Source organism: Schistocerca piceifrons, chromosome 1 (genome assembly GCF_021461385.2).
Source record: "Schistocerca piceifrons isolate TAMUIC-IGC-003096 chromosome 1, iqSchPice1.1, whole genome shotgun sequence".
Taxonomy (NCBI): domain Eukaryota; kingdom Metazoa; phylum Arthropoda; class Insecta; order Orthoptera; family Acrididae; genus Schistocerca; species Schistocerca piceifrons.
Window position 1 is genome coordinate 152,821,445 of NC_060138.1, and position 25,920 is coordinate 152,847,364.

At 39.6% G+C, this 25,920-nt stretch overlaps 1 protein-coding gene across 3 annotated transcripts in view; it reads right to left on the bottom strand.

The window, feature by feature from the left end:
• The window catches only part of LOC124781027, a 109,941-nt gene that overhangs the window by 24,212 nt on the left and 59,809 nt on the right, over window positions 1-25,920 (bottom strand). For all 3 annotated transcript variants that reach the window (XM_047253837.1, XM_047253827.1, XM_047253848.1), the window contains exon 5: window positions 10,644-10,766. In XM_047253837.1, the coding sequence (XP_047109793.1) occupies window positions 10,644-10,766 (123 nt within the window). The remainder of the gene's footprint in view (window positions 1-10,643; window positions 10,767-25,920) is intronic.

A 25,920-nucleotide genomic window follows, 5' to 3' on the forward strand; every position in this document is an offset into this window, starting at 1 on the left:
CAGACACCCAGAGTCAATAAAGAACACCCGGCTGGGAAGCGACCCCGGGGTCGAGCCTGGTGTACCCGTGTCACTGCTTGATCATCACCCCCACTGCCTTATATTTGTTCTTGAGTAGGTGGTGAACCTACTTGTGCCCTCTTGGATTCTGGTAGCTCCTTTTCATTGTTGAGTTTGGGATGGTTTCTTAAATTTGGTCATTTTGCGAGACTTAGGCCGGTCCTTTCTTTGGTGCAGAGATGTCAGGTTGCCAACGGGCACGTGTTGCCTCTGGGTGGTTGGGTCGAGGGAGTATCTCAGTTGGGGATTTCTTGTGGCCCTTGTCTTTGGCCTTGGTTAAGGAGCTGCTGGTCGACTTGATTTTGGGATGTGATTTTATCGGTAAAACTGGTCTTGTCTTGGATTATTCGGGGTACACCTTTTTCTTTATGTTCACTTCTGGTCAGAAATTTGGGTTCTGTGAGTGTACTAAACGTAAGGTGCACCGAGATGCAGGAATCCTGGCTGTTCATGCTAAGGTTAGTGAGTTTGATCTCACCCATCTTTCTTCCCAGCAGGCCTCTGAACTAGCGGGTTTGTTGGAGAGGTTCCCACAGCTTCTCTGTGATAGACTGGGGTTACTAATGTTCTTGACTACCATATTCGTCTGCCTGACCATACTCCCATGAGGCAGTCCCCATAGCGTCTCTCACCACCTAAGATGAAGTTACTAAGGGAAAAGATCTCCAAAATGCTTCAGCAGGGAGTTATTAGGCCTTCTACACCCACTTATGCCTCCCCTATATTCTTCGTCCCTAAGGATCAAGGGTGAGACTTTTGGCCTGTTGCTGGCTACCGTCGCCAAAATAAGAAGGTTCTCCTCGAATTGATTCCTTTACCTGGTCTTCGTAACTCTTTTACTTTGTTTGCCAGGGCTAACTGGTTTACTGTGCTCGACCTGAATAAAGCCTATTATCAGGTTCCCTTAACCAAAGAGTGTAAACATGTTACAGCATTTTGTACTGATTGGAATCTGTTGAATAGGGTCCCCTTTGGTTTGGCTACTGGCGCAGCCGTCCTTACTCGTTTGCTGGATAATATTCTTGGAGACTTGAAATTAGTCTGTGTTTACAATTACCTGGATGATTTGGTAATTTATAGTCGTTCATTTCAAGAGCATTTGGAACATATCCAGCAAGTTTTTGCTAGGTTGCAGAGGGCTGGTTTGACTGTTAAACCCAATAAGGTGACATTAGCCAGGCAGCAGGTATCCTTCTTAGGTCACCTAGTATCAGGAGAGAGTATTTGCATTGATCAGAAGTGGACTAAGGCCTTGAGAGCCCTTCTGCCACCCACTGATAAGCGAGGGATTGCGAAGTTCATAGGGATGGCAAATTATTTTAGGCATTTTGTCCCTAATTTTTCTCAGCTGACGACCCCTTTAAATGAACTGCGCCGAAAAGGGGCGAGTTTTGAGTGGGGACCTACTAAAAAGGCCATGTATGAGCACATTAAGGCGGCTATAGCCAATCCTCGGATTCTTGGAGTGCCTGATTTTAATAAGAGATTTTTTGTCAAAACCGAAGCATCTAATGTGGGAATTTTGGCAGTCCTCCTCCTGGAGTTCGTGGGTCAAAGGCAGCCATTAGCACATGCATCTCGTCAATTAACCAGTGCCGAGCTTAAATATTCTGTTTACGAAAGTGAGGCATTGGCCGTCTTGTTCATGCTGGATAAATACCGGTTTTATCTCGAACATAGAGTATTTCAGCTAGAGACTGACAATCAAGCCTTAAGCTGGGCGCTAGCGAGGCTGCGTAAAACCGGCCGTAACGCGAGGTGGGCAGTACACATTTCGGCATTTCAGTTCGAAGTTAAGCACATTCGAGGCACTGACAATATGCTCGCGGACGTGCTCAGCCATATGTTTACTGAACAACCATCTAGTCAGGGCGCCCAAGAAGCTTGGGAAGGCAACCATAGTTGGGTCATGTTAGGCGGTATTCCTCATTTGTTTAGTGACATTGCCAACCACCACTACCAGGACCCCACTTGGGGACCCGTTAAGAAATGGATTTCGGCAGGGGAGCGTTTGGATGAATACGTTATCAGGAAGGGCATTTTGTGTAAAAGGGTGGGACGTAGCCAGGAGATTACAATCTGTCTACCAGGCACCCTAGAACGCTCTGTTTTCCATTATTTTCACAACTCATTGATTGGCGGGCATTTAGGAACCTATAAGACCTTGCAGAAGATTAAGGAGCATCTGACTTGGCCATCTATTGACCTAGACAGAGAAATGGTTTCTCAGTGTCAGTTGTGTCGTATGGCCAAACTGAAAAACGCTCTTCAACATGGGTTCCTTAGTTCTGAGCATGAATCTTGCCCCATGGACAAATTCTATATCAATTACGTGGGACCTTACCTTGCACCAAAGGAGGCCATTGGTATGTATTAGTTATTATTGACGCGTTTTTGAGGTTTACCTTATTTCTTCCGATTCGTAATTTGACTGCTGCCAACACCATTGCACAATTAACTAAAGTATTTAGTGTTTTTGGATCTCCTAAGCAAATCTTTAGTGATAATGCGCCGGCATCTCTTTCAGCTCCCTTTCAGGCCATCTGTTTTTAAAGTGGTGTTAAGCATGTAATTACCACTCCATATTATCCGCAGGGGTCCTTCGTGGAAAGGGTTAATTGTAACCTTAAACCCGCACTGATTATCTTTCATCAGAAGTCTCCCACTAAGTGGGATTATAGCCTGCCTTGGCTTAGCTTTGCCTTCAATACCACCAGCCATGAGGCTTTTAAAGGCTGCTCCGGTGTTCTTGATGACTGCTTACCCTGTTAATTGCCCCCTTTCAAACTTATGGGGGATTCAAGATCTAATTCTTGCGGAGATCGCCCCTCAGGTCGTCAAAGAAAACTGGAATCATGCGAGGCGAAATATTCTCAGGGCCCACAACAGACAAGCTGGTCGTTATAACCGTAATCGATGAGCCTTCCGAGCTAAGCCTGGAGATCAGGTGTATGTCAGTAATATTCCTAGGGAGGAGGTGCGCGTTGGCAACCTTGGTAAGTCCATGTACGATTATGTGGATGATAGGCCCAGTTAATCTTCTGGTTAAGGACAATCATACCTGTAAGCAATACCGGGTCCACCTTAATCAAATTAAGTTTTGTTAGGCCGCTAGTTGGGTTTGTCCCCGGGTTTGTCCTTGAGAGGGTGAGGTTGAGCCGCGCTGCAGCTCGTGTTGGTGCTGTTTGTAGGTTTGCGCCCTCTACTGGAGGCAAGATGGTATCATTTAGTTGGCATGGTTGTGGTTGGTTGTCTTCTTCTCATGTTGACTGACACCACTCAGTTGCCTGTCCGCTAGTGGCAGCAGTGGCAGTTATCGATATGTAGTAACTGTTGCCCTATCTTTGGGGCCATGTCGTCGTTCTTCAGGATCATGTGAGTGGGCCAGTTTGGTTGGGGACTCTGGAGAGCCAGGTCTGCGCAATTGCCAGAATGCGCTAGGACCGTTGGCGGCACGCATGGACGGTCAGATGGAAGGGCTATGGTCACGAGGGTGCACAACCTCGTTGTAAACCAGATCCAGCAAGCTTTAAGATGAGTGCATTTTGATTCTAATAGACAAACCTCCACAATTGTGATATCTTGTGATTCTCCAGTGACTTGGATTCGTGTTGCTGCTCGTAGTGGCGCCGAGGCGAAGAGCAGCGAGTGGAGTGCTTGGGGAAGGCACATCTGATTAGCTTCCCTCGACTACCTATTACTATTTACTGCGATCAACTTGTTACAATTTGTTAAGGTCAGCTAACGGTAATTTTTCTTGCCTGCTGGCCACTAATGCCCCAGTTGCCTGCCCTGGGGGTTAGTGTATGTAACAGCAGTGTATCATTCCTCCCCTTGTCACTACTGTCCGGTAAGGAATGTAGTTTTGACAGCTTTCTTGATTGCAGGCCGGTTGGTGATTCTTCTACTCTGGTGGTAGTGATTCCTTTCTCGTTCTGGGCACTCTAAACACAGTATTCTGGGGACGCAGTGCAGACCACTGGTTCCAACGTTGGCGTATTGTTCCATCGTTGCATTCGGTTTATCGGATGTCAGCTGGCTTCAGCAAGATTATCATTAGTCATTCATAAGACTACTGCTAGTCTGAGGTACCATCTTGTGGAGTGAATGCAACTCTTGGCTGCCTTTCTCATCACTCGCTGAAGTGTTTGTTGCTGGACATTCTCAGAGGTCGATTCCTGGAGCACCGTCTGTGACCCCTTCGTTCTTGTAAGACATGTGTGTTCTAAAAGGAGGTCTGATGGCCAGTAGTTCAGTGTAATGCTCCTTCAGTCCACGCTTTCTGTGGCTACAATCTGCATCCGTACCCTTTAAGGGACTTATGTACTGGTCCTTGTGTTTTATTACCGTATTATTTATTACAATACTTTGAAATGGCTACATTAATGGTTACATATGTCTAGTTAATAGTTCTGGTCACCCTCTGGTATAAACCTAGCAATGCAGTGTTCAGTGGGTGATAGGGGTTGGGTTATGAAGTTTACCATCATCTTATTTCACCTGTTTGCTATTGTATTTCTGCCCTTTGCTATTGTATTTGATGTTTTACAGCAGGTTTCTAAATTTTTTTATATTATTACCGTCCCTGGTGTTGTAAGCCCTTCCACCATGATTGTGGTCATTTGCCTTAAAATTCTAATTGGTATTTGTACTTTAGCAGTAAGTCTTAAAATCTTATTTACTGCCATTCCTGGCATCTGAATTTATTGCCATTCTTTGCGTGTTAGGTCTTAAGCCGTGACTGTGGTCACTTTACTTAAAATTCTAATTTGTTATTTGTATTTACGCAGTAAGCCTTTAAAACCTTATTTCCTACCATTCCTGGCCTCTGATGCCTTCTGCTGTGTTTCTGACGACTTGCCTTTAATATTTTAATACCTGTAATTTGTAAGTTCTGCGAGTTTTAAACAATTCTTAATTTATTGCCATTCATGGCGTGAAAGGCTTTCTGCCCATATCACAGTGGCTTGCTTTTAAAACATTATCTGCTGTATCTGTATTTAATGGTGATTTGCTAAATTGTAACTCACTGAAACCACAATTATTTACAGTTGTTTATTGCTTCATTGATAACTTGTGGTATTTTTGTTTATTGTTGAGTTTGAAATTACTGGTTTAAAATAAATTGTATGTAACTGTAAAAGGCAACCAATAGTAAGTGATTATGGCCCTGTCCACAATCATAACCGAATCCTGCCTTCCCTTGACTACCAGGTTTCATCTTGGATCAGTATGTTAAAAATTGCTTTCTGTAAATCAGTTTTAATGTTTGCAATACGTCCTAGTCCATCCGCTGTAGAAGTGGTGTAACATTCACCGGCAAAAACTTTGCCGTAATTTCTCCACCACATAAATCCTCAGTGCTGGGGTGAGATGGCGCTTTATCAATCAAAACGACTGCATGGGGAGACAAATGATTTTCCTTAGAAAACCATCAAACAGAGGGAACAAACTGGCCGTGAAACCATTCTTTAAACAGCTTACCATCTATCCATGTTTTTTTCTGGTTGTGATAATATACGGGCAGGGACTTCATGTTGCAGTTTTTAAAAGCTCTGGGCCTAGCAGATTTTCCGATCAGCATTAAAGGCAGCTTGTGATTACCGGCAGCGTTGCTGCACGCTAATTAAGTCACACAATCTTTGCACATTTTAAAACCAGGAGCATGGTCTTCTGCTTCTGGTACCAGGGTTTTGTTGGCAATGCCCTAAAATTAAGGCCAGTCTCGTCAGCATTATAAATTTGTTGGGGAGAATACTTTCCCTCTCTTATCATTTTTTTCAAACTCACCCAAGTATTTCTTCACTGCATCACACTTCAGAAGAAAGCTTCTCTCTAGTAATTGTTAGCTGACAGATTCCATGACGTTTTTTGAATCTGTCCAACCAACCCGTATTCGCACTAAAAGACTCATCACAATTCATTAATTTGTTCAGGTAAACAGCCCTCTCCTAGCCAGTGCTCAACTCAAAGGAGTTCCCCTTTCTCTTTCCTGCATAAACCAAAGGAAAAGAGCTTCATGCACTTTATCGTACTAGGACTGTTTCAAAGTCTGCCGAATTTCGAGTGTTTTTCCCAAAGGCGTGGCACAGAACTGTTCAAGCTTCAACTGGTTATCTTCCAATCACAAATGCTTTCTTTACCAACACCCTTTTCTGTTACCAGTTTAGATACATTCTCACCACTGTCTATCTGCTTCAAAGCATTCAGTTTTTCTTAGAGAGTTAACATTGTATGTTTCTGTTTGCTCATGACGAAAAACACACACCACTACACCTGAACAAATACAATACAAGAACCAACATAACCAAGCATTTTGTGAGCCAACTGGCAGTGCACTGACCTCAGACACTACAAATGTCTCAACAATGCACAACAACAAGAGCAGGGAATGAGTGAGAGTGAACCATTGTTCCCACACTTGTTCCCATTTGTTACCATAGTGTACCTACTTACCTGCTTGGTAAACTTCATTCTAGAAACCGTAATTCCAGCTAATCCAAACAAGGTTCGGTCCCAATTCGTTCGGATTAATGGGACTCTACTGTATTTCTCTGGAACCAAAACTGATCTACAGCAGATAAGCTCCTACCAGTTTTTCCATTCTTCCACAAATAATTCATTCCAGTATTTTGCTATCACGATTTATTAAACTGATAATTTGGCAACAGTCGCACCTATTGTGATGAATCAAGCTGGAATCTCTTTACTTCCTCTCTTGTTTTGCCATCTGCCTCCATAAATTCATTTTATTTTTATTTTTTGCCTAATTACCATTAACAGTATGAGTATAATCTGCATTGCCACAAAAGAGAAAGGTTAGCCCTCCGTCTTAAGGAATATAGCACCACGTCTAATTTTGTGCTTAGTTTTGTGTATGTGATTAATTTCCTAAGTTATTTTGACTATTCCTAGTTAATACTTTTGTTATAAGGCGAAATCAGTAATTGTTTAGTGACTTAGATTCTATTGTTGACTTATAAACAAATATAAATTATGTACTAACTACAAACATTTGCAAGAACTACTAGGTTTCTTAAAGTATTTATTTGGCTCTATTTGAAAACATATTAGCAAAGCCAGCCCTTAATTAATTCCAAAATAGTTACCAGGTATGTCAAAAGTATTGTTTGTATAACTAAATCTGTTAATTTCATTATTTAAACAAATAATTTGGCCTACTCTTTGTGGTGGAAGGAATTATTATAAAGAAGAAATTTTTTGATGTATTCAGTTAATTGAATGAATTATGTTTTAACTGTAATTTCTGTAAATTAAACATCAAACAATGTATAATTTCCGTGGCTATTATTGTGAGGATATATAAAGAACTGATATATGGTCCTGAGACAGTCAATCACCAATTGATTTTCAGATGGGAATTATGTATTGGTTAAATTAACAACAATGCATCAACTTAACAGTGGAATAAATGTAACACAAGTAAATCGTGTGTTAGAACAATTTAATGACAGCGTCTGTTTAATTTATGTATCACACGTACCGTATTACTTTGCAAGAACTGTGAACTGTGTGGTTAGGTTTTTACTGCTCACGTATGTTCAACAGAAAACTATTATAGCAATATGCTAATGTTGCCTGCAACCTAATAATGAGGCTTATCAGCATTTACCAATAGTGAACTGGCCATATAATTGTGTAATATCTGGGGATTGTGAACAGTGAAAGTAAGGAACCTTGAAACACAACAGTGCAACTGTTGGCTACATCATTTACTGTATTCAGTGACGAATTTCCACCCTCCATTTTTCAGGCAGTATAACAATGCAGTACATCAACACTGAGGACTAACAATGAAGAAATAAAGCACGCGAATGTCACATTGTCAGCACCAGACTTCTTCGGAAGTCTTTTTGAAATCTGAAGATACTTTGCCTGTCCTACATATCTTGCAAATCAGATAGAACAGTTTTGTCATTATATGTTTTCTCGGATTTAAGAATTCTGAGGGAATGTTGTCTACTGCAAGCACTGTCTCTTAACTTCGGTTTTACAGCTTTCTGCTGACATCTTCTTGCAGTACAATCTCTCTCATCTCATCTTTATCTAATTCCTCTTTCCTTTCTGTAACACTGTCTTTAAAGTTCATTTCTTTCTCCATATTCCTTCCACCCTTCAGTCTAATACTGGCTTGTCATCTGAGCTTTTAATATGCTTCTTTTTTCCTCTAAGCATCTCTGTAATTGAGGCAGACAAGCCACCTCACCGTAGTTCAAATGGTAGGTGCAATTGCTCCAGTTGAACAGAATAATGTACCATTTTTACAAAAAGGACAGATATTCCTATGTACAAAAACAATATATTTTAATAAAACAATGGGAAGTCCAGGATGGAACAACAACAATATGAAAAGAACATATTGCTATTCACTAAGGAGAAGAGGCTCTGAGTCACACACAGGCACAATGGAAAAAAAATAATAGCAGAAATACTTAGGCTTTCGGGCAACGTCCTTCCTCTGAAGTCCTTCCTCATCGTTCTTCCTCACACATTCACACAATAACAACCCATACACACACACATGGCTGCTGTCTCCAGGCACTAGGTAGTTGTCTTTAAGTCATCAAAGGAAAGAAACATACGTGCTGCAACAATGACGTAAACTGCGAAGAGCCAAAGAAACTGGTACATGTGCCTAATATTGTGTAGGGCCCCCACGAGCACACAGAAGTACCACAACACGACATGGCATGGACTCAACTAATGTCTGAAGTAGTGCTGGAAGGAACTGACATCATGAATCCTGCAGGGCTGTCCATAAATTCGTAAGAGTATGAGGGGCTGGAGATCTCTTCTGAACAGCACATTGCAAGGCATCCCAGATATGCTCCATAATGTTCACGTCTGGGGAGTTCGGTGGCCAGCGGAAGTGTTTAAACTCAGAAGAGTGTTCCTGGAGGCACTTTGTAGTAATTCTGGAGGTGTAGAGTGTCGCATTGTCCTGTTGGAATTGCCCAAGTCCATCAGTATGCACCGAGCGAGGTGGCACAGTGGTTAGCACACTGGACTCGCATTCAGGACGACGACGGTACAATCCCGCGTCCGGCAATCCTGATTTAGGTTTTCCGTGATTTCCCTAAATCGCTCCAGGCAAATGCCGGGATGGTCCCTTTGAAAGGGCACAGCCGACTTCCTTCTGCATCCTTCCCTAATCCGATGAGACCGATGACCTCGCTGTTTGGTCTCTTCTCCCAAACAACCCCAACCCCCGTCAGTATGCACAATGGACAAGAACGGACGCAGGTGATCAGACAGGATGCTTACATATGTGTCACCTGTCAGAGTCATACCTAGGCATATCAGGGGTCCCATATACAAGCTTGAACAGTCCCCTGCTGACATGCAGGGTGCATGGATTCATGAGGTTGTCTCCATACTTGTACAGGTGCATTCACTTAATACAATTTCAAATGACATGTTTCCAGCCACCAACAGTCCAACGTCAGTGTTGATGGGCCCAGGCAAGGTGTAAAGCTTTGTGTCCTGTGGTCATCAATGGTACACAACTGGGCCTTTGGCTCCAAAAGCCCATATTGATGTTTCGTTGAACGGCTTCCACACTGACACTTGTTGATGGCCCAGCACTGAAATCCGCAGAAATTTGTGGAACAGTTGCTCTTCTGTCAAACTGAACGATTCTCTTCAGTTGTCATTGGTCCCGTTCTTGCAGGATCTTTTTCCAGCCACAGCGATTTAAGGGATTTGATGTTTTACCGGATTCCTGATATTCATGGTACACTCGTGAAATGGTCATATGGGAAAATCTCCACTTTATTGTTACCTCGGAGATGCTGTGTCCCACTGCTCGTGCTCCAACTATTAACAGCACATTCAAACTCACTTAAATCTTCATACCCTGCCATCGTAGCAGCAGAAACCAATCTAACAACTGTGCCAGATACCTGTTGTCTTAAATAGGCATCGCCAACCGCAGTGCCGTATTCTACCTGTTTACGTATTCCTGTATTTGAATACATATGCCTATAACTGTTTCTTTGGTGCTTCCAGTATAACAGTGGTGTTAATGCCGTTGACGGAATATTGTCCCATTCATATATGCACTTCAGCAAGTAGCTTTGTTTTTTCTGCAGTATTTCAAACTGCAGTCAAGTTTTAGTGGCCGGAGACAGTGGCCATGTATTTGTGAGTTGTTCTCATGTGTCCGCAGCTCGTGGTCGTGTGGTAGCGTTCTCGCTTCCCGCGCCCGGGTTCTATTCCCGGCGGGGTCAGGGATTTTCTCTGTCTCGTGATGACTGGGTGTTGTGTGCTGTCCTTAGGTTAGTTAGGTTTAAGTAGTTCTAAGTTCTAGGGGTCTGATGACCATAGATGTTGAGTCCCATAGTGCTCAGAGCCATTTGAACCATTTGTTCTCATGTGATGTGTGTGAGTTTTCAACTTTGGAACAAGGACCTCGTTTGAAAGCTTAAAATGTTCCTATTACTCTTTTTCATCGTACTTGTTTGTGACTCAGTGCCTCCTGTACATTGTACGTAGCAATCTATTCTCTCTATATTGTTGATATTTTGTTATAATTAATTAATGGCATTAGAAACCCACAATACCTTTCTCACAAAGTCATTTGGTGTAAACAAGAGTGGCATGTGTGAAGCAATAATAGACATTTTGCTAGACAGGCTCTTGGTATGCAATTCGGGCTGTGGAAATGTATACAGCAGCCTGTTCACCTGAAACACACAACAGTGCCATGATTTCTAGAGTATTACAATATTACCTGATAAGGAATTATAATATTCAAGGAATTGTTCATTACAAATATAATGATCCAATATCATTTAGTATTATATTGAAGTAGAATAAAGTAAGTCAGTATCTTACTTTTTTAATATTAATACACTAATTAAACAATGGAAATTCTAGTATATAATACTGGCAATGCAAAATTTAAAAAAATAAAAAAAAGTCGTGTGGCACGAATGCCTGGTGCAAGTCTTTGAAGTGACTTGGGCACCTTGAGCATCCTCAAAACCAACGGCACCTGGTTTTCCCTGGAGGGTCACTCATCCCAGTAAAGGAGAGTCACCCATCCCAGTATAAGCCTTGTCCAATATTGCTTCATTTCGGAGATTGGGTGGGAATTGGTGTTGCCAATGTAGCAAGGCCATTGGCAGAACAAAAATATTATAAAAAGTGATAGATTGCTACGAACCATATGGAGGAGATGTTGAGTCGCAGACAGGCACAAAAGCAGAACACACACACGCATGAAACCTCTGTCTCTAGCAGCAGAGACCAGCAGTCCAGCCTCAGTGGCGATAGGCATTGAACGTGTGTGTGTGTGTGTGTGTGTGTGTGTGTGTGTGTGTGTTTTCTACTTTAGAAAAACGTCATTTGGCCAATGGCAGTCTTTTTGTTGAGACTGTCTGCGACTCAACGTCTCCTCTGTTATGGCAAGTAGCAATCTATTCTTTTTTTATGTTCACAATTCTCACATGGGACTATTAAGTACCAACACTGTATTAGCTTATGAAGTGTATTAAATTATTTGGCAAAATATATATAACTGAAGTATAAATTCCTATATAATTAATTAAAGCATAGCACATAAATACAACTGTTAGTGGCTGAAATGGAAAAAAAAACTACTGTGACACAGTATTAAGTACACACATCCTGGTATGCTTCAATCCAGTAGTTTGTTAGATTGTACACTGCTTTCTCATTTGAGAAGCCTTTGTGGAACCCTAACTGAGCAGTTCATAGTTTTTGACAGAAGGGAGATTCAATATATTGCTACAAGCTGCCTCATATGGATGTTATTACTGCATGCTTCAGTTTTATCAGGATATACACCTTGATCAACAGACTAATTGCATTTTTTTTTTATTTTTTTTTTTTTTTTGTGAAGTACACAGAACCTGTCTTCTTAAATTAAACTTACCTGGTTCCACTTTTTCCTTCTTATGCTTTCAGGTTCTGATTGAAGAATTCAGAATTCATTGAGTCTGGCTGCCAATGACTGAATTTCATACCATCTGTCCTGCTGCATCTGTCATCAGTGAGATGAGTTTCTATGTCTACATACATACTCTGTAGACTACTGTGAAGTGCATGGCAGAAGACACTCAGCTCTCCATCACATTTTTAGGGTTTCTTCTTTTTCCAACTGTATATTGATTATGGGCAGAACGACTGCTTGAATCACTTTGTGCACTCTGTAATTAGTTGTCAAACCATTTGCCTTTATTGTTGTTCATTTTTTTCTTAAAGCAACTCCTAGTCTGAAGGTACCATGAAATCTGAGACTACTGCACCAATAATAGTTTGGATATCTCAACCACTACACTCAAATGGATGCATCTGACTCAGTAGTTGTTAAGCTTAGCTTAAACAGAAATCAGTTTGCCAATAAGCTCTATAATTCCAATAGCCCAATCACCAACTTCTACCAGAAAATACATGTAGCTACTAGGATAATCAGTTCACCCTAACAACTGGTTAAATAAAACTCAAAACGATATTTACTTCAAAGGCAGCAACGGACACTGGTATACATAAATGGCTTTACAACAAGGTCAAGAGAGGAACTCACTCTCAATCATAATTATGGATATCACTATTTCAGGGATTTAAATAAGCAGGCCTGCCTAGATGCGAGCTCTTAGTCCACCCTGTCCCCTTATCGAGGATGAACCATCACCTTATCACTGATCCTAACCACATCTACTTACTCCTTTAGATTTCCCTATATATTCCCAACTGACAGAAGAAGGCAACCGACAAACCAATCCAGTGTTTCGTTCCCAAGAAAACCCATAATGGATTTACCTGCTGTTAAATAGTCCGGAAATATTAACTGCCTCCCAGTCAAATCTCTGAGTGGGACAGCATCCAAAGGAATATATACATTTGCAGTGTACAAAGAGTGTGCCAAATTGTTACATTACAGATTGTGGAAATGAACTCCAGTGAACTAAAATCGGAATACTAGGACTAGCAAAGACTCACAGGAAAGGCAATGGGCACTTCAAAACAGCTAATGATAATACAATATATTTTTCTGGTAGATGAGGTAATTCCAGTAATGATAATGCCTTGTTAGTACATATGGGATAGAATGCCACAATAACTGAATACAAGACTGTCAGCAACCGAATAACGTTAGTGGAATTCAGTATTAGATCTTGCAAGTTAAATGTTATACAGGCATATGCACCAACTTTAACAGCTGCCGATGAAGAGTTAGAAGAATTTTCAGTGTCTTTTCAAATTCCTCAAATTGATACCCAAAAAGGAAATTACCATAATGCTAATATATTTTAATTTTAATGAAGGGAAATGGAACTCAACAAATGAAGTATGGTCATGGAGACTGACTGATTCATTTCTGGCAGAAAAATAAGTTTATTTACACTTTGAACACCATTAATGAAGACTTTACAACTGGACCTCACCAAGTGTAACTTACTGCTATCAAACTGACTATGCTTCGATTGGCTTAAGATGGAGTTTGTCCACTACAAAAATATCAAGACACTTCCGAGTGCTGATTGCGGTTCTGAACATCAGCTTCTATGTCTTGAAAAAGAGAATGAAATTGTCGAAATTACTTCCAGAAACATTACTACAGCAAAAGGGTGAAACTGAATTTTTGTAGGAATTGAGTCAGAGAAAAACATTCCTACAATCAGTAAGATAATATGACATCTGCAGAGAAATGGAACTTCCTGAAGGAGGCATTACTTAAAACATCTGAGGAAGTAGTCAACAATAGCAAAAAAGTAAAGAATAAAAGTAACTGGCTTCCTACTAAAAAAAAAAAAAAACACCCAAATCATTGAGGACTTAAAAGTACTGAAAACAGCTCCATTAATTGTGTTGCCTTGTTAATACACAATGCCTCTATAACTGAATATAAACTTGTCTGTGACGAAATAATACTACCGAAAATCAATACTAGACCTTGCAAGTTAAATGTCATACAGGAAACTTTGCAGTGCTGCAAGTTGTCTGCATTAATACAGAGAAGTTGTCAAAAAGTCAAGAATAATTTCATCAATGAAACATGTAAGACAACTGAGTTATTTTGGGATTGCAACGAGACCAGGTGCACATTCAATGAAATGAAGAAACCAACAGCATCCTTCAACCAATAACATGGGTCACAGAAAATGAAGATGGTACACCTCTAACATAGAACTAACTGTCAATCGGTGGAGAACATACTGCAACAAGTTGTACACTGTTAGCAACGGAAAACTCGGTCATGTAAACATAACAGCAGAGCTGGAACCTAATATCTTAAAAGAACAAGTCCTAAAAGCTATACCTAAATTTACAAATAACAAAGCACCTGGACCATGCCTTATAATTAATGAAATGATCAAAGCAGCTGAAGACTTGGGTTTGGAAATCATGCGTGAAATACGTAATAGCATGTGAAATAATAGTACATGGATAGAAGATTGGACCATGCCAGTAATGATTTCTTTACATATTGGTAAGTAGGGAAAAGCACCGTGTTGTGAGAACTACAGAACTATTTTATTGATTTCACATGCCAGCAAGATTCTTCTGAATGGTATCCGTGAATGTCTGAGAACCAACTTAGATAAAGAAATACCATGAGAGCAAGCTAGGTTGGTGCATAATGAAGGAACATGAGAGGAGATTCTCAGTGTCGGACAGCTAACCGAAAAATGTAGAGAATTCAACACCCCTTTAGCGCTCTGTTTATTGGACTAAGATAAAGATTTTGACTGTGTTGTATGAACAGAACAGTGAAATGTGCTAGCAGAAATGAGCATTCCTGATCAGCTTATTACCCTTATTAGAAATCACTACTCTGATAGAATCACAAGTAATCAGACTCGGTAAGACTATTTCAAGTTCTTTTGAAGCATGTAATGTTATTAGGCAGGGGATGCCCTCTATCATCATTTCTATTTCACACCTACTGATAGTACGTCATAAGGAAAAGCCTTCACCACTTTACAGGTGGAATCTAAACTGAAGGACAAAGAATCAGTAACTTTAGATTTGCTGATGGCACCAAGCCGTGTGCAGAATCTCAAGTTATAATGAAAGAACTACTGGGTAGAGTTAAGAGAGAAAGTGAAAAACTTGAATTGTCAGTTAATACTAAAAACACCAAGATCACGATAACTGACAGTAGTGAGTAACTACCAGCTGCTGACATTATCGTACACAAAGAAGTTGACAATTAACAAAATATTCCAGGCTATTATGCCATGGTCGAATGGATTTCACCATAAAACCCAACGTTTCGTCCCCCTCTGCGGACAACATTTTCAAGGGGGATCGTAGCTTTGTTGAATATCCATTTCACACTCTGGCTTGTTACTGACTACAGCAAAATTCCACTTCCACAAAATGGCGTGACATCATGTTTTGAATACGCAAGTGCAATTGGCTGTTGTTGACTGCTGTCGTCTGCTATTGCTATCATCCCATGGTGGAAGATTGGTACACATCTTCATCAGCACCAGAACCGAATTTCATTCAATTTCATGCCCTTGAAATTCCTGGGGTGTTTCATAATCTCTATGGCCTCTTTGTATAGCCTTTTATCATATCCACTTGTGGCTGTCAGTACTTGAGTCCTCTCAAAATGAATGTGGTGGTCACCTGGTTGATAAGCATGTTCCGCAACAGCTGATCTGTCATCTCCCCTGTTCTGCAATTGCTCTTGTGCTCATCAAGTCGTTTTTTTGACAGTTCTTTTTGTAGTACCACATCATCGATGAAGAAACAACACCGCATAACCGACAAATTGCCGATTTTTTGTTTTTCAGTCAGATGATGTCGTTGAGCGTACATGCATCTGCTCTTAATGCCATAATGCCGAATTTTTAATTATTTACCATGAAAAAATTACCTAAAACAGTACCGCTTATGTGACACAGCAAATAAATAGGTGGCAATACCGCGGAACTGTAGAGAATTAAATACCACGCATCTACAATCTATGGATACTGTAAACAATACCGCGTAAATACAAAAGCGCACGCAGCCGCAGCACATTGTTACTGCCTTATTATGTATTTAACAGTGCTCGAAAGTGGTTCCATGCTTGCAGCTTCATTCGTGATAATGGACAGCGATACAGACGACGATCTTTTTACTGTAGAAGAAATTGTTTCTCAGCTGACATCAGGTTATGAAAGCTGAGAATCGTTACTGAGAGCGATTAACAGCAGTAAGAAAATTGTTTTATTATTCACCTTTGAATGTTAGTAGCACCGCAAGTATCTTACTGTGATAAAAATCAGAATGCCCCCACTTCACTCGTTCTGTGCTTTATTCATTTCTGCAAAAGATTTCTAGACTGTCCACTTTCTTGTAGGCTCTCCCATAAATGCAGAACAAACAACAGGTGAGAAAAGTCGTAATGCTGAAGTTACATTTACCGAAGAAGAATTAATTTCGTATATGGGGTTCTCGGTTGCTGTTCCTGAAACATCTAATGACGCAGGTAAATTTCCTTGGGATTATTGTTAATAGTATTACTGATGCCATCGTTGTCATAAATACATGAATTTGAGCATCTTTGTCTGCTTAATTTATAAATATTTTTCCATCTAGAAACTTCAGTGGCTGTATCCAACAATGCTCAAAATGAAACCACAGTCAGTTTCCATTAGAGATGACAGTACTTCACACACATTGCTATGCAATGGTGCTCATTGTTTGCCAAACACTCTGGATAAATTATCAGAAGATCAAGGGAGCAATAATGATACTGACAGTGAAGCCAAGGGTTTTATAGTGAAGTAAGCAGTGACAGGAAAAGGAAGTCTAAACCACATCCTGAAGATTGGAAGAAAAACGCCAATAAAATTCTGAGAATGCGTGGACAGGCGTATATTGGATACAAAAGAAGTCGAATTGGTAAAATCACTCACAGTACTCCAAGAGAGGTATGAAAATTAGGTCCAACATGTATTTCGAAGATGTGCCAGAAATCCGTTCAAAGCAAGTGTCATCAGTTTTCTGCTGATGAGAGATAGGCAGTATTTAACACATTTTGGGAAATGTCATGGGATCAGAGGAAGGTTTACGTTATCAGCCTTGTGGACATAATTCCAACCAAATGTCCAGGGAAGAGCAATGGCAAATCCAGGAGAAAAGGGACGCTCATTTATCATTAGAAAAATGAGCTGGGGAAACACAAAGTACGCAAAAAGATGTTTCTCAATACTCTTGGGATTAAAGAATGGACTGTCCGATATTGGCTGGGTAATTCCACACATGGGATGAGTCCTGATACAGAATCGTCATGACCTTGAATCAAACAAACGAATTCTTGGAGATGTTTGGTTCCCGAAACTATACAAGGAAAGACTGAAAATCAAGAAATCCTAATGGGATCATTTCCAAAAACTTAAATCTGTTCTTCCTAAAGATTGTCATAGTTATTATGACAACATTCCTTATGAATGAAAATTATCGCGGAGGTAACTGTGTGACGAGTATCAGTGCAGTGTAATTCTCTGTTGCTGCTTTGAGTGACGTTTAGGATTTTTCTTGAAGAAATGTGCCGACATTATTGGAACTATGTAAACAGTATATTTATTTAAAATGTTTCTGTGAAATCTTTCAATAAACAATGATTAATGCTCCAAAATGTGTTCTTTCTAGCTTTCTCAGCACCAAATACCAACGTAAATTTGTTAAGTCGTGCCGGGAGACTAACAAACAAATACCGCATAAGTAACAGATCATGGCATAAATCCCGAGACAATTCCGCGTATGTGCCGTAATTAAGCTTTCTAAAGTGGTTTTTTTTTCACATTTTTATTTGATCCAATATTTCCTTGTAGTGCTACAATGCAAATTTAGCACCGCTGTGAAATGTATAAGGTATTTTAGACAGTTTTTTGTCTCTCATGTAAAGTTCTTATTTTGCTACTTACGCGGTATTGTTTCTTCACCGACGATATACATCTCCACACAACTACACAGAATCCTGTAACTTTCAGCTTTTTCCAGCAGTTGGTAAGCATCCTTGGCCGATTTTAGGTCAGGCAACACTAGCTCGCAGATTTTCCTTGCTATATCTGCCAATGTTTTTTATGATGCCTCGCTTTTTGTTGGTAGTAGTTCGAATCCCAGTGTAGGAAACAGTCTGTGGGCATGGGTTTTTGGTAAACCATGAGGCCCAAGCTACCATCGTCTTTTATGATACTAGCACATTAAGAACATTTAATCTTCCGCCTGCCTCCTCCTCCTCCTTCATAAACTGAATCTCCGGAGTGATCCCATTCAAATGTTTATGATAACGATGCAGTTCCTCCCTGCCATGCCGCCACAAAACAAATGTATCTACATAACTGAACCAATTATTCGGTTTCTTGTTCACAGTTTCCAATGCCTGCTCCTCGTTTGCAATAACCAGGCTTTAAGGTGAAATCCATTCAACCACGGAATAATAGCTCTGAACATTTTATTAATTGTGACGTTCCCAGCCATGGAAGTTTACATTTTACAGCATGAAGAAGTTGATCAATTTGTTTATCTGGGCCCACTGTTTCAGAAAGAGGGTGGCTACACAAAGGAAATATGGTGTCGAATTGTTCTGGGCAGGGATGCTGCATTGAGGCGGAAAGTGATTTGGTAACACCAAGTTCTAACGAAACAGGGACTGTTGAAATCTCTGGTATTTCCAGTTTTCCTTTATGGGACCGAAACATGAACAACAACTGGAGGGGACCACAAAAGAACTGATGCTTTTGAGATGTGGGTATACAGGAGAACAAATCAATCTTTCAAGAACTTAGGGTGGAGAGGAGGTTTTCCAGTATTTGTTTCTGGTGAATCCCTTAGTTGTTTGCTCAGACAGTTTGATGGCAGGAGGATAACTGGGAAAATATGATGATTCAAGGCAAAGTTGCAGGGAAAAACATTGCACAGAAGACGACTGAAATGATGGTCCACCCAGATAAAGGAGAAGGCAAACAAAATACAGGACCAGCTAATCCAAAACACAGTGGACAAGGAAAAATGGAAACAGACTGTTAATAGGATCATCTGATGGGTCATCAACTTTGAACTATGAAAGATGGCATAATACTGTACTGTGTAACAAAATACAGTCTTTTAGTAATTGCCATCCATCACCTAGCACGATAGAGAAAAAGAGTTGGAAGAAAAAAGACATTTTAGATATTATATAAAAAAGCTACTTAGAACTGAGTTAAGTCAAGAAAGAAACAACAGGATAGAGCAATGGGAACAGACAGAATGTGTCAGGAGAAAAGGTACATGCTTTGAGGGACTAATGGTGTTGGTGACTGAAAAAAAACTTCACAGGGGCATATGCCCTATTCCAAATGGTCTCCAAGATAAAACACCTTTAACATCAATTTGTTTTTCTTGGATAACTAAAAAACTGCAGCTTCTAACAAAACTATGTCACACTACAAAATTGAACTACATTTAATTTACTACAAAAAAGGTCCTATCTCTTTTTTTCTCTAGGGCTAATAGCTTGCATGAAGTAGTGAGAGAATACCGAAAATTTCACATGACATGTATGCCATAGCTTCAGTAGTTTTTGTAAGCCAATTTGAGTAGTTTCCTGACTTGATAGACCACAAGTGTCCTGTATCAAATTGTTCTTCTCGAATTCCTCTACACTATTTGGCATATTGTAAATAATGTACTGAATATTACACAAAATAAATAATAATGTACATTAAATGTGTTCTAGCTCAGAAACCATTCGGAATAGGGCATATCTCCATATGAAGCTTTTTTGTTCAGCATCATAAATACCCTCGTGACTTACTCCATGGAATAAAATACTAACAAGTGACATTTAAAAATGTGGTAAATGATAGAGGGTTTAGAGGACAGATAACAAGTCAGATGTAAACTGAAAATGACACAACTCCACTGTAGTATGTGGTATCTCTTTTTGCTCTAATTACAGTTACATGACATGGATTCCACAGGGTACTGCAAGTGTTGTGGAGCTATGATGATTCACAATCCCTTGACAACCATTCACAAATCATACTGGTTGGTTGAAGTAACATGCAACACATGCACCTCTCTTTTAACAGTGCTCAATGCTACTCAGATTAAGTAACCTTACAAGTCAAGCAAGAGTGCCATAATTTCCTTGGAGTGTTCACAATTTTGAAGCAATAGAGTTGTGCATGGCCACCTGAATACGCAAGTCTTGGATGGCATATAGTCCAGGAACACACAGGCACATATCCTTGTACTGTTCGCCTATGAGCAGTTTGAACCATAACCTGAATTATGCAACTGAGGAGGGCATTAGACACATTTCTCGGAACACTCCTCACATTAATGTGAAACCTGTTTCACTCTTTAAAGTAGATGACAGAGTCAGCATCACAAACATTGCAAGAATCTGTCTAAGTGCCCAATTCAAGTGAGAACCATTGTTTGAACTGACTGAGAGCGAAACGGTGGTATTAATTTACTTGATTTTTTGAATTACAATAAACAAAAGTAAAGTTGCACAATACATATCGTCGTTCAATGAACAATAGCTAGCCATAGGTCCTTACTTCACATAGTATAACATAGGCCGGATCATAGTCGCCCTCCAAGAACAATTTCCCCACCTGTGATATTGGTGTAACCGTTACTTTACATCTCCCACTGCCAGATTTTGTGTGTAAATTAATGTAAGGTGAGGTTACAAGGTAGTCTGCACAACAAATTTCCAGAAGCATTCTCTGTAATGGGAGCAGTGTTTGTCCAATCCCTGTGTTCGCCAATATTTTCACTAGGAATTTTTAGGGCCAATGTTTCAGGTGTCAGATGTGCTAAATCACTATAGCACAACAGTTACAATTAATGGAAAAACAAAAGGATGGCAACTTTGACAATACAAAGGATAAAATACATTTGGACTTTTTCATCAAAACACAAAAAACCTGTTAGGCAAGAGCTGCTTCTACCATTGAAGGAAACTGGAAAATAAAATGTATGAGAGCGAGCTGAAAAGCAATGCCTCCAAATTGCTTATGTGAAAACTTTAAAGCTTTTTACATAAAAAAAAAACATTATTACCATTCTACATCTTTATTCTTCATGTCTACATATTTGCAAACCTCTGCCACTAGATAGCTCCGAATGTAGTGTATAACATCACAGTTTGTAACATAACTATGTTGGTGTGTCAGAAACAGCCTGCTGTAATCAAGTTTCAAATTCGAAGAGTTTATCCACACTTGGAGAACCCTCTCTTCAGCATGACAATGCCTGACCACACATGAGCTGTTTCCAAAACTTAAAGAAAACCTTCGGAGGCTCCACTTTGATAGTGATGAAGCAGTGCAAGCAGAGGTGAGAGTGTAGCTCCATCAACATAGTCAAATATTGTACAGTGATGGTATCAACAAGCTGGTCTCTCGTTGGGATCAATGTCTTTGTTGGCATGTTGACTATGTAGAGAAACAAATGTGTAAACATGAAGAATAAAGATACAGAATATTAATAATGTTCGTTTCATTTAAAAAGCTTTAAGAGATTTCACATAAAAATTCAAAGGCATTACTTTCCAGCATGCCCTCCTATTTCTGTAAATGTTCAATGCATAATACAACACTGTTTTGAAGTCACAGAAAGTGAACAAATGATTCTGATGAACCAAGTTGTAATCACACTACTGCAGGGGTAATATCAGGAAAGGGAGATATTCTAAATACACAAAACATTGACTAAACTCCAGATGACACACCTAAGTCCTCACTCTACTGAACATCTCATTGAGTCACTGTGCTTCAATAATGGACCTGGACACATACAAGACAGCAGTTCTGAAGGTGCACATCTCCAACAAGAAACATTCTAAACTTCAACAGGCTTTTAGAGAGAGTACAAATAAGGCTTAGTAGAAATAACTGGAACTCTATGTGCGTGTGTGTAGATTTGAATTTTAATTTCATTTCAGACAGAAGCATGAACTATGGACCTTGCCATCAGTGGGGCAGCTTGCATACCTCAGCAATACAGATAGCTGTACTGTAGATGCAACCACAATGGAGGGGTATCCGTTGAGAACCCAGACACATGTGTGGTTCCTAAAGAGGGTCAGCAGCCTTTTCAGTAGTTGAAGGGAAAACAGTTTGGATGACAGGCTGATCTGGCCTTGTAACATCAACCAAAACAGCCTTGCTGTGCTGGTACTGTGAACAGCTGAAAGCAAGGGAAAACTACAGACATAACTTTTCCAGAGGGCACCCAGCTCTACTGTATGGTTAAAAGATGATGGTTTCCTCTTGGGTAAAATATTCTGAAGGTAAAATAGCTCCTGTTTAGATCTCTGGGCAGGAACTACTTAGGAGTTTGTCATTATCAGGCGAAACATAACTGGTGTCCTATGGGCCGGAGCCTGGAATGCTAGTTCCCTTAATCAGAAAGGTGCGTCAGAAAATTTAAAAAGGGAAATGGGCAGGTTGAAGTTAAATGTACTGGGAATTGAAGTTCAGTAGTAGAAGCAAGAGACCTTATGGTCAGGTGAATATAGGGTTATAAATATAAATTCACATAAGTGTAATTCAGGAGTGGGTTTAATAATGAATAAGAAAATAGGAATGTAGGTAAGCTACTACGGACAGCATAGTGAATGGATTATCATTGCCAAGACAGACACAAAGTCCATGCCTACCACAGCAGTACAAACTTATATGCCAACTTTCTCTGCATATGATGAAAGGATTGAAGAAATATAAGATAGGATAAAAGAAAATATTCCAATAGTTAAGGGAGATGAAAATTTATTTAATTGTGATGGGGAACTGGAATTCAACAGTAGGAAAAGGAATAGAAGGAAAAATTGTAGGTGAATAAGACTGAGGGAGAGGAATGAAAGAGGAAGCCATCTGGTAGAATTTTGCACAGATAATACTTTAATCATCACCAACACTTGATTTAAGAACCGTGAAAGACAGCTGTATACTTGAAAGAGACCTGAAGACACTGGAAGGTTTCAGATTCATTATATAATGGTAAGCCAGAAATTATTTTGGAACCAGATTTTAAACTGTAAGACATTTTCAGGGGCTGATGTGGTCTTTGACCACAATTTATTGGTTATGAACTGTAGATCAAAACTGAAAAAACTGCAAATATGTAGGAAATTAAGGAGGTGGGACTGGGCAAGTTGAAAGAACCAAAAGTTGTTGAGAGTTTCAGAGGTAACATTATGAAAAGGCTAATCTCGAATTTAACTGATGAAAAGAGGAAATATACAAATTCAGTAAATGAAGCAGGCAAACGTGAAATCAAACATCTAAACACCGGGACTGCCAGGAAGTGCAAAATGGCTAAGCAGGAATTGGTAGAGTACAAATGTATGGATTTAGAAGCATATTTCACTAGGGGAAAAATTGATATCACCTACAGGAAAATTAAACAGACTTTTAGAGAAAAGAGAAGCAGCTGTACAAATATCAAGAGTTCAGACAGAAAATAGGTACTCAGCAAAGAACGGAAAGCTGAAAGGTGGAAGAAGTGTATAGATGGTCTATACAAAGGAGATGAACTTGAATGCATTATAGAAATGGAAGAGAACGTAGATGAAGATGAGATGGGACATGTGATACTGCGAGAAGAATTTGACACAGCACTGAAAGACCTAAGCTGAAACAAGGCCCCTGGAGTAAACGAAATTCCATCAGAACTACTGATACCCGACATCCTTGGGAGAGACAGCCATGATGAAACTCTTTCATATGGTGTGCAAGTTGTGTGACAGGTGAAATACTCTCAGATTTCAATAAGAATGAAATAATTCCAATTCCAAAAAAAGAAGTTATTGACAGGTGTGAAATTTGCCAAAGTATCAGTTTCATGGGTCATGTTTGCAAAATACTAACACAAATTCTTTACAGAACAATGGAAAAACTGGTAGAAGTCAAACTCCAGAAAGATCAGTTTGGATTACAGAGAAATGTAGGTACATGAGAGGCAATACTGACCCTACAACCTATCCTAGAAGATAGGTTAAGAAAAGGCAAACCTATTATTATAGCATTTGTAGACTTAGAGAAAGCTTTTGACAGTGTCGACTGGAATATTCTCTTTGAAATTCTGAAGATAGCAACAAATACAGAGAGCAAAAGGCTATTTATATAAGGTAACCTTGCAGCTAGAATTTAGTATCCTGTGCCACAAAGAGAGAGCTTTATTTATAGCACACTATTAGGTTTGTTGGTTGATTGACTGATTCAGGGGATGGGGTGAAACAGCGAGGTCATTGGTGCCATTGGATTAGGGAAGGATGGGGAAGAAGTCAGTCATGTCCTTTCCCAGAAACCATCCCAGCATTTACCTGAAGCGATTTATGGAAATCATGGAAAATCTTAATCAGGTGCACCATAGAATTGGCTCCAACCAAAATTTAAATGTGGGCTTCAACAAATACTGCAAACTTCTTTACTGTATCGCCAAAAATGAAAAAAAATTACCAAAAATTAAAAATTGTGAGAACAAATCAAAGGAAATTTGGAGCATTATTAAGTATGAAATGAATAAACTAGAAATGGCAAATGGTAAGAAGACTAATTACAATACACACAGAGGCATTTAAGCAGTCTTTCTGCCTATGCTCCATTCACAATTGGAACACAAAGAAATCCTAAAATGTGAAATAAATCCTCTGCCAACCACTTTACAGTAGTCTGCACAGTATGTACGTAGACGCAAATATTCAGCTCCTGGATGACAGGAGCAATGAGACAGATGGTGTGAAATTTAATCATTGGCCACTAAATTCAATGAATTCTTCCTAACAAGGTCTGAAAGTGCCGAGAGAGAAAAAATGGACAATTGAAATGTAATTTTGATACCTGAACTTCTTGTAAAAACTTCTTCAGGAATCTTGGGAGTGTCAATACACACACTCCCTGATGTTAAAGAAGAGTAATAATAACAAATTTAGGATTAACTGTGATATTCACAATCACAATACTATAAGTATTAATAATTTCCCTACACATTATATGTGCCTTTCTAGGTTTCAGAATGAAGTTTTTATTTCTGGTGCAAATGCTCAGATACTAAACAAGAAATTAAAACAGTACCTTATTAGCCACTTCCATAATTTATCAGAATATCTGGACTTGATGTAAATTCTGTTAATACTAATGTTCATATTACACAGTCACTATTATCACTGTGAGTAAATTGGCACTAGTCATAATTTGTTGTTAATGTGCTTTATAGAAGTAGCCTGAATTGGCTACTATATAAACAATGGCCTGAATAAAAACATTGTGAACAGAGAGAAGATTTATTTCCATGTACTTTTCAGTATCAACACTGTCATATTTTGACATCGGCATTTACTAATATAACTACTTTCTAGACTTTGAGCTCCTTGCAGCATGCAGTTTCCAGAAATACTCACGAATAATAGTGTGAAAGCTCCGAGCTGTATAGCTGCTCATTTGTTGCTGGTGTTGACATTGTTTTTATTATATCTGTTAACATCCAACAGTGAAGTATTCCACTAGATGAGAGTGACTGCTGTCGCACACACAAGTCAACCAAGACGTTTGTCTGGCTTTGTTCACATGGTCACAGCCAAATGTGTTTGGATCTTATTTCTTCAAGAGTCTGTTAGTACCTGTCTCTCTGTCACTTAGTACATACAAAGGGCATTCAAAATGTTTTGCACAGACATCTCTAATTTTTTTTTATTTTTGCAAGAGGAGAATGAAATTTTTTGTGAACATACTTGGAACATTCAGCTATAAGTTGGTATATAAAAATATTTTCTTTTATTTACAGGTGAGCCATAATGGACTGTGACGTACATGTCAGGTTACGACAAAGGTCGGTGATTGAGTACCTCTTCAAGAATAGCAATGACTC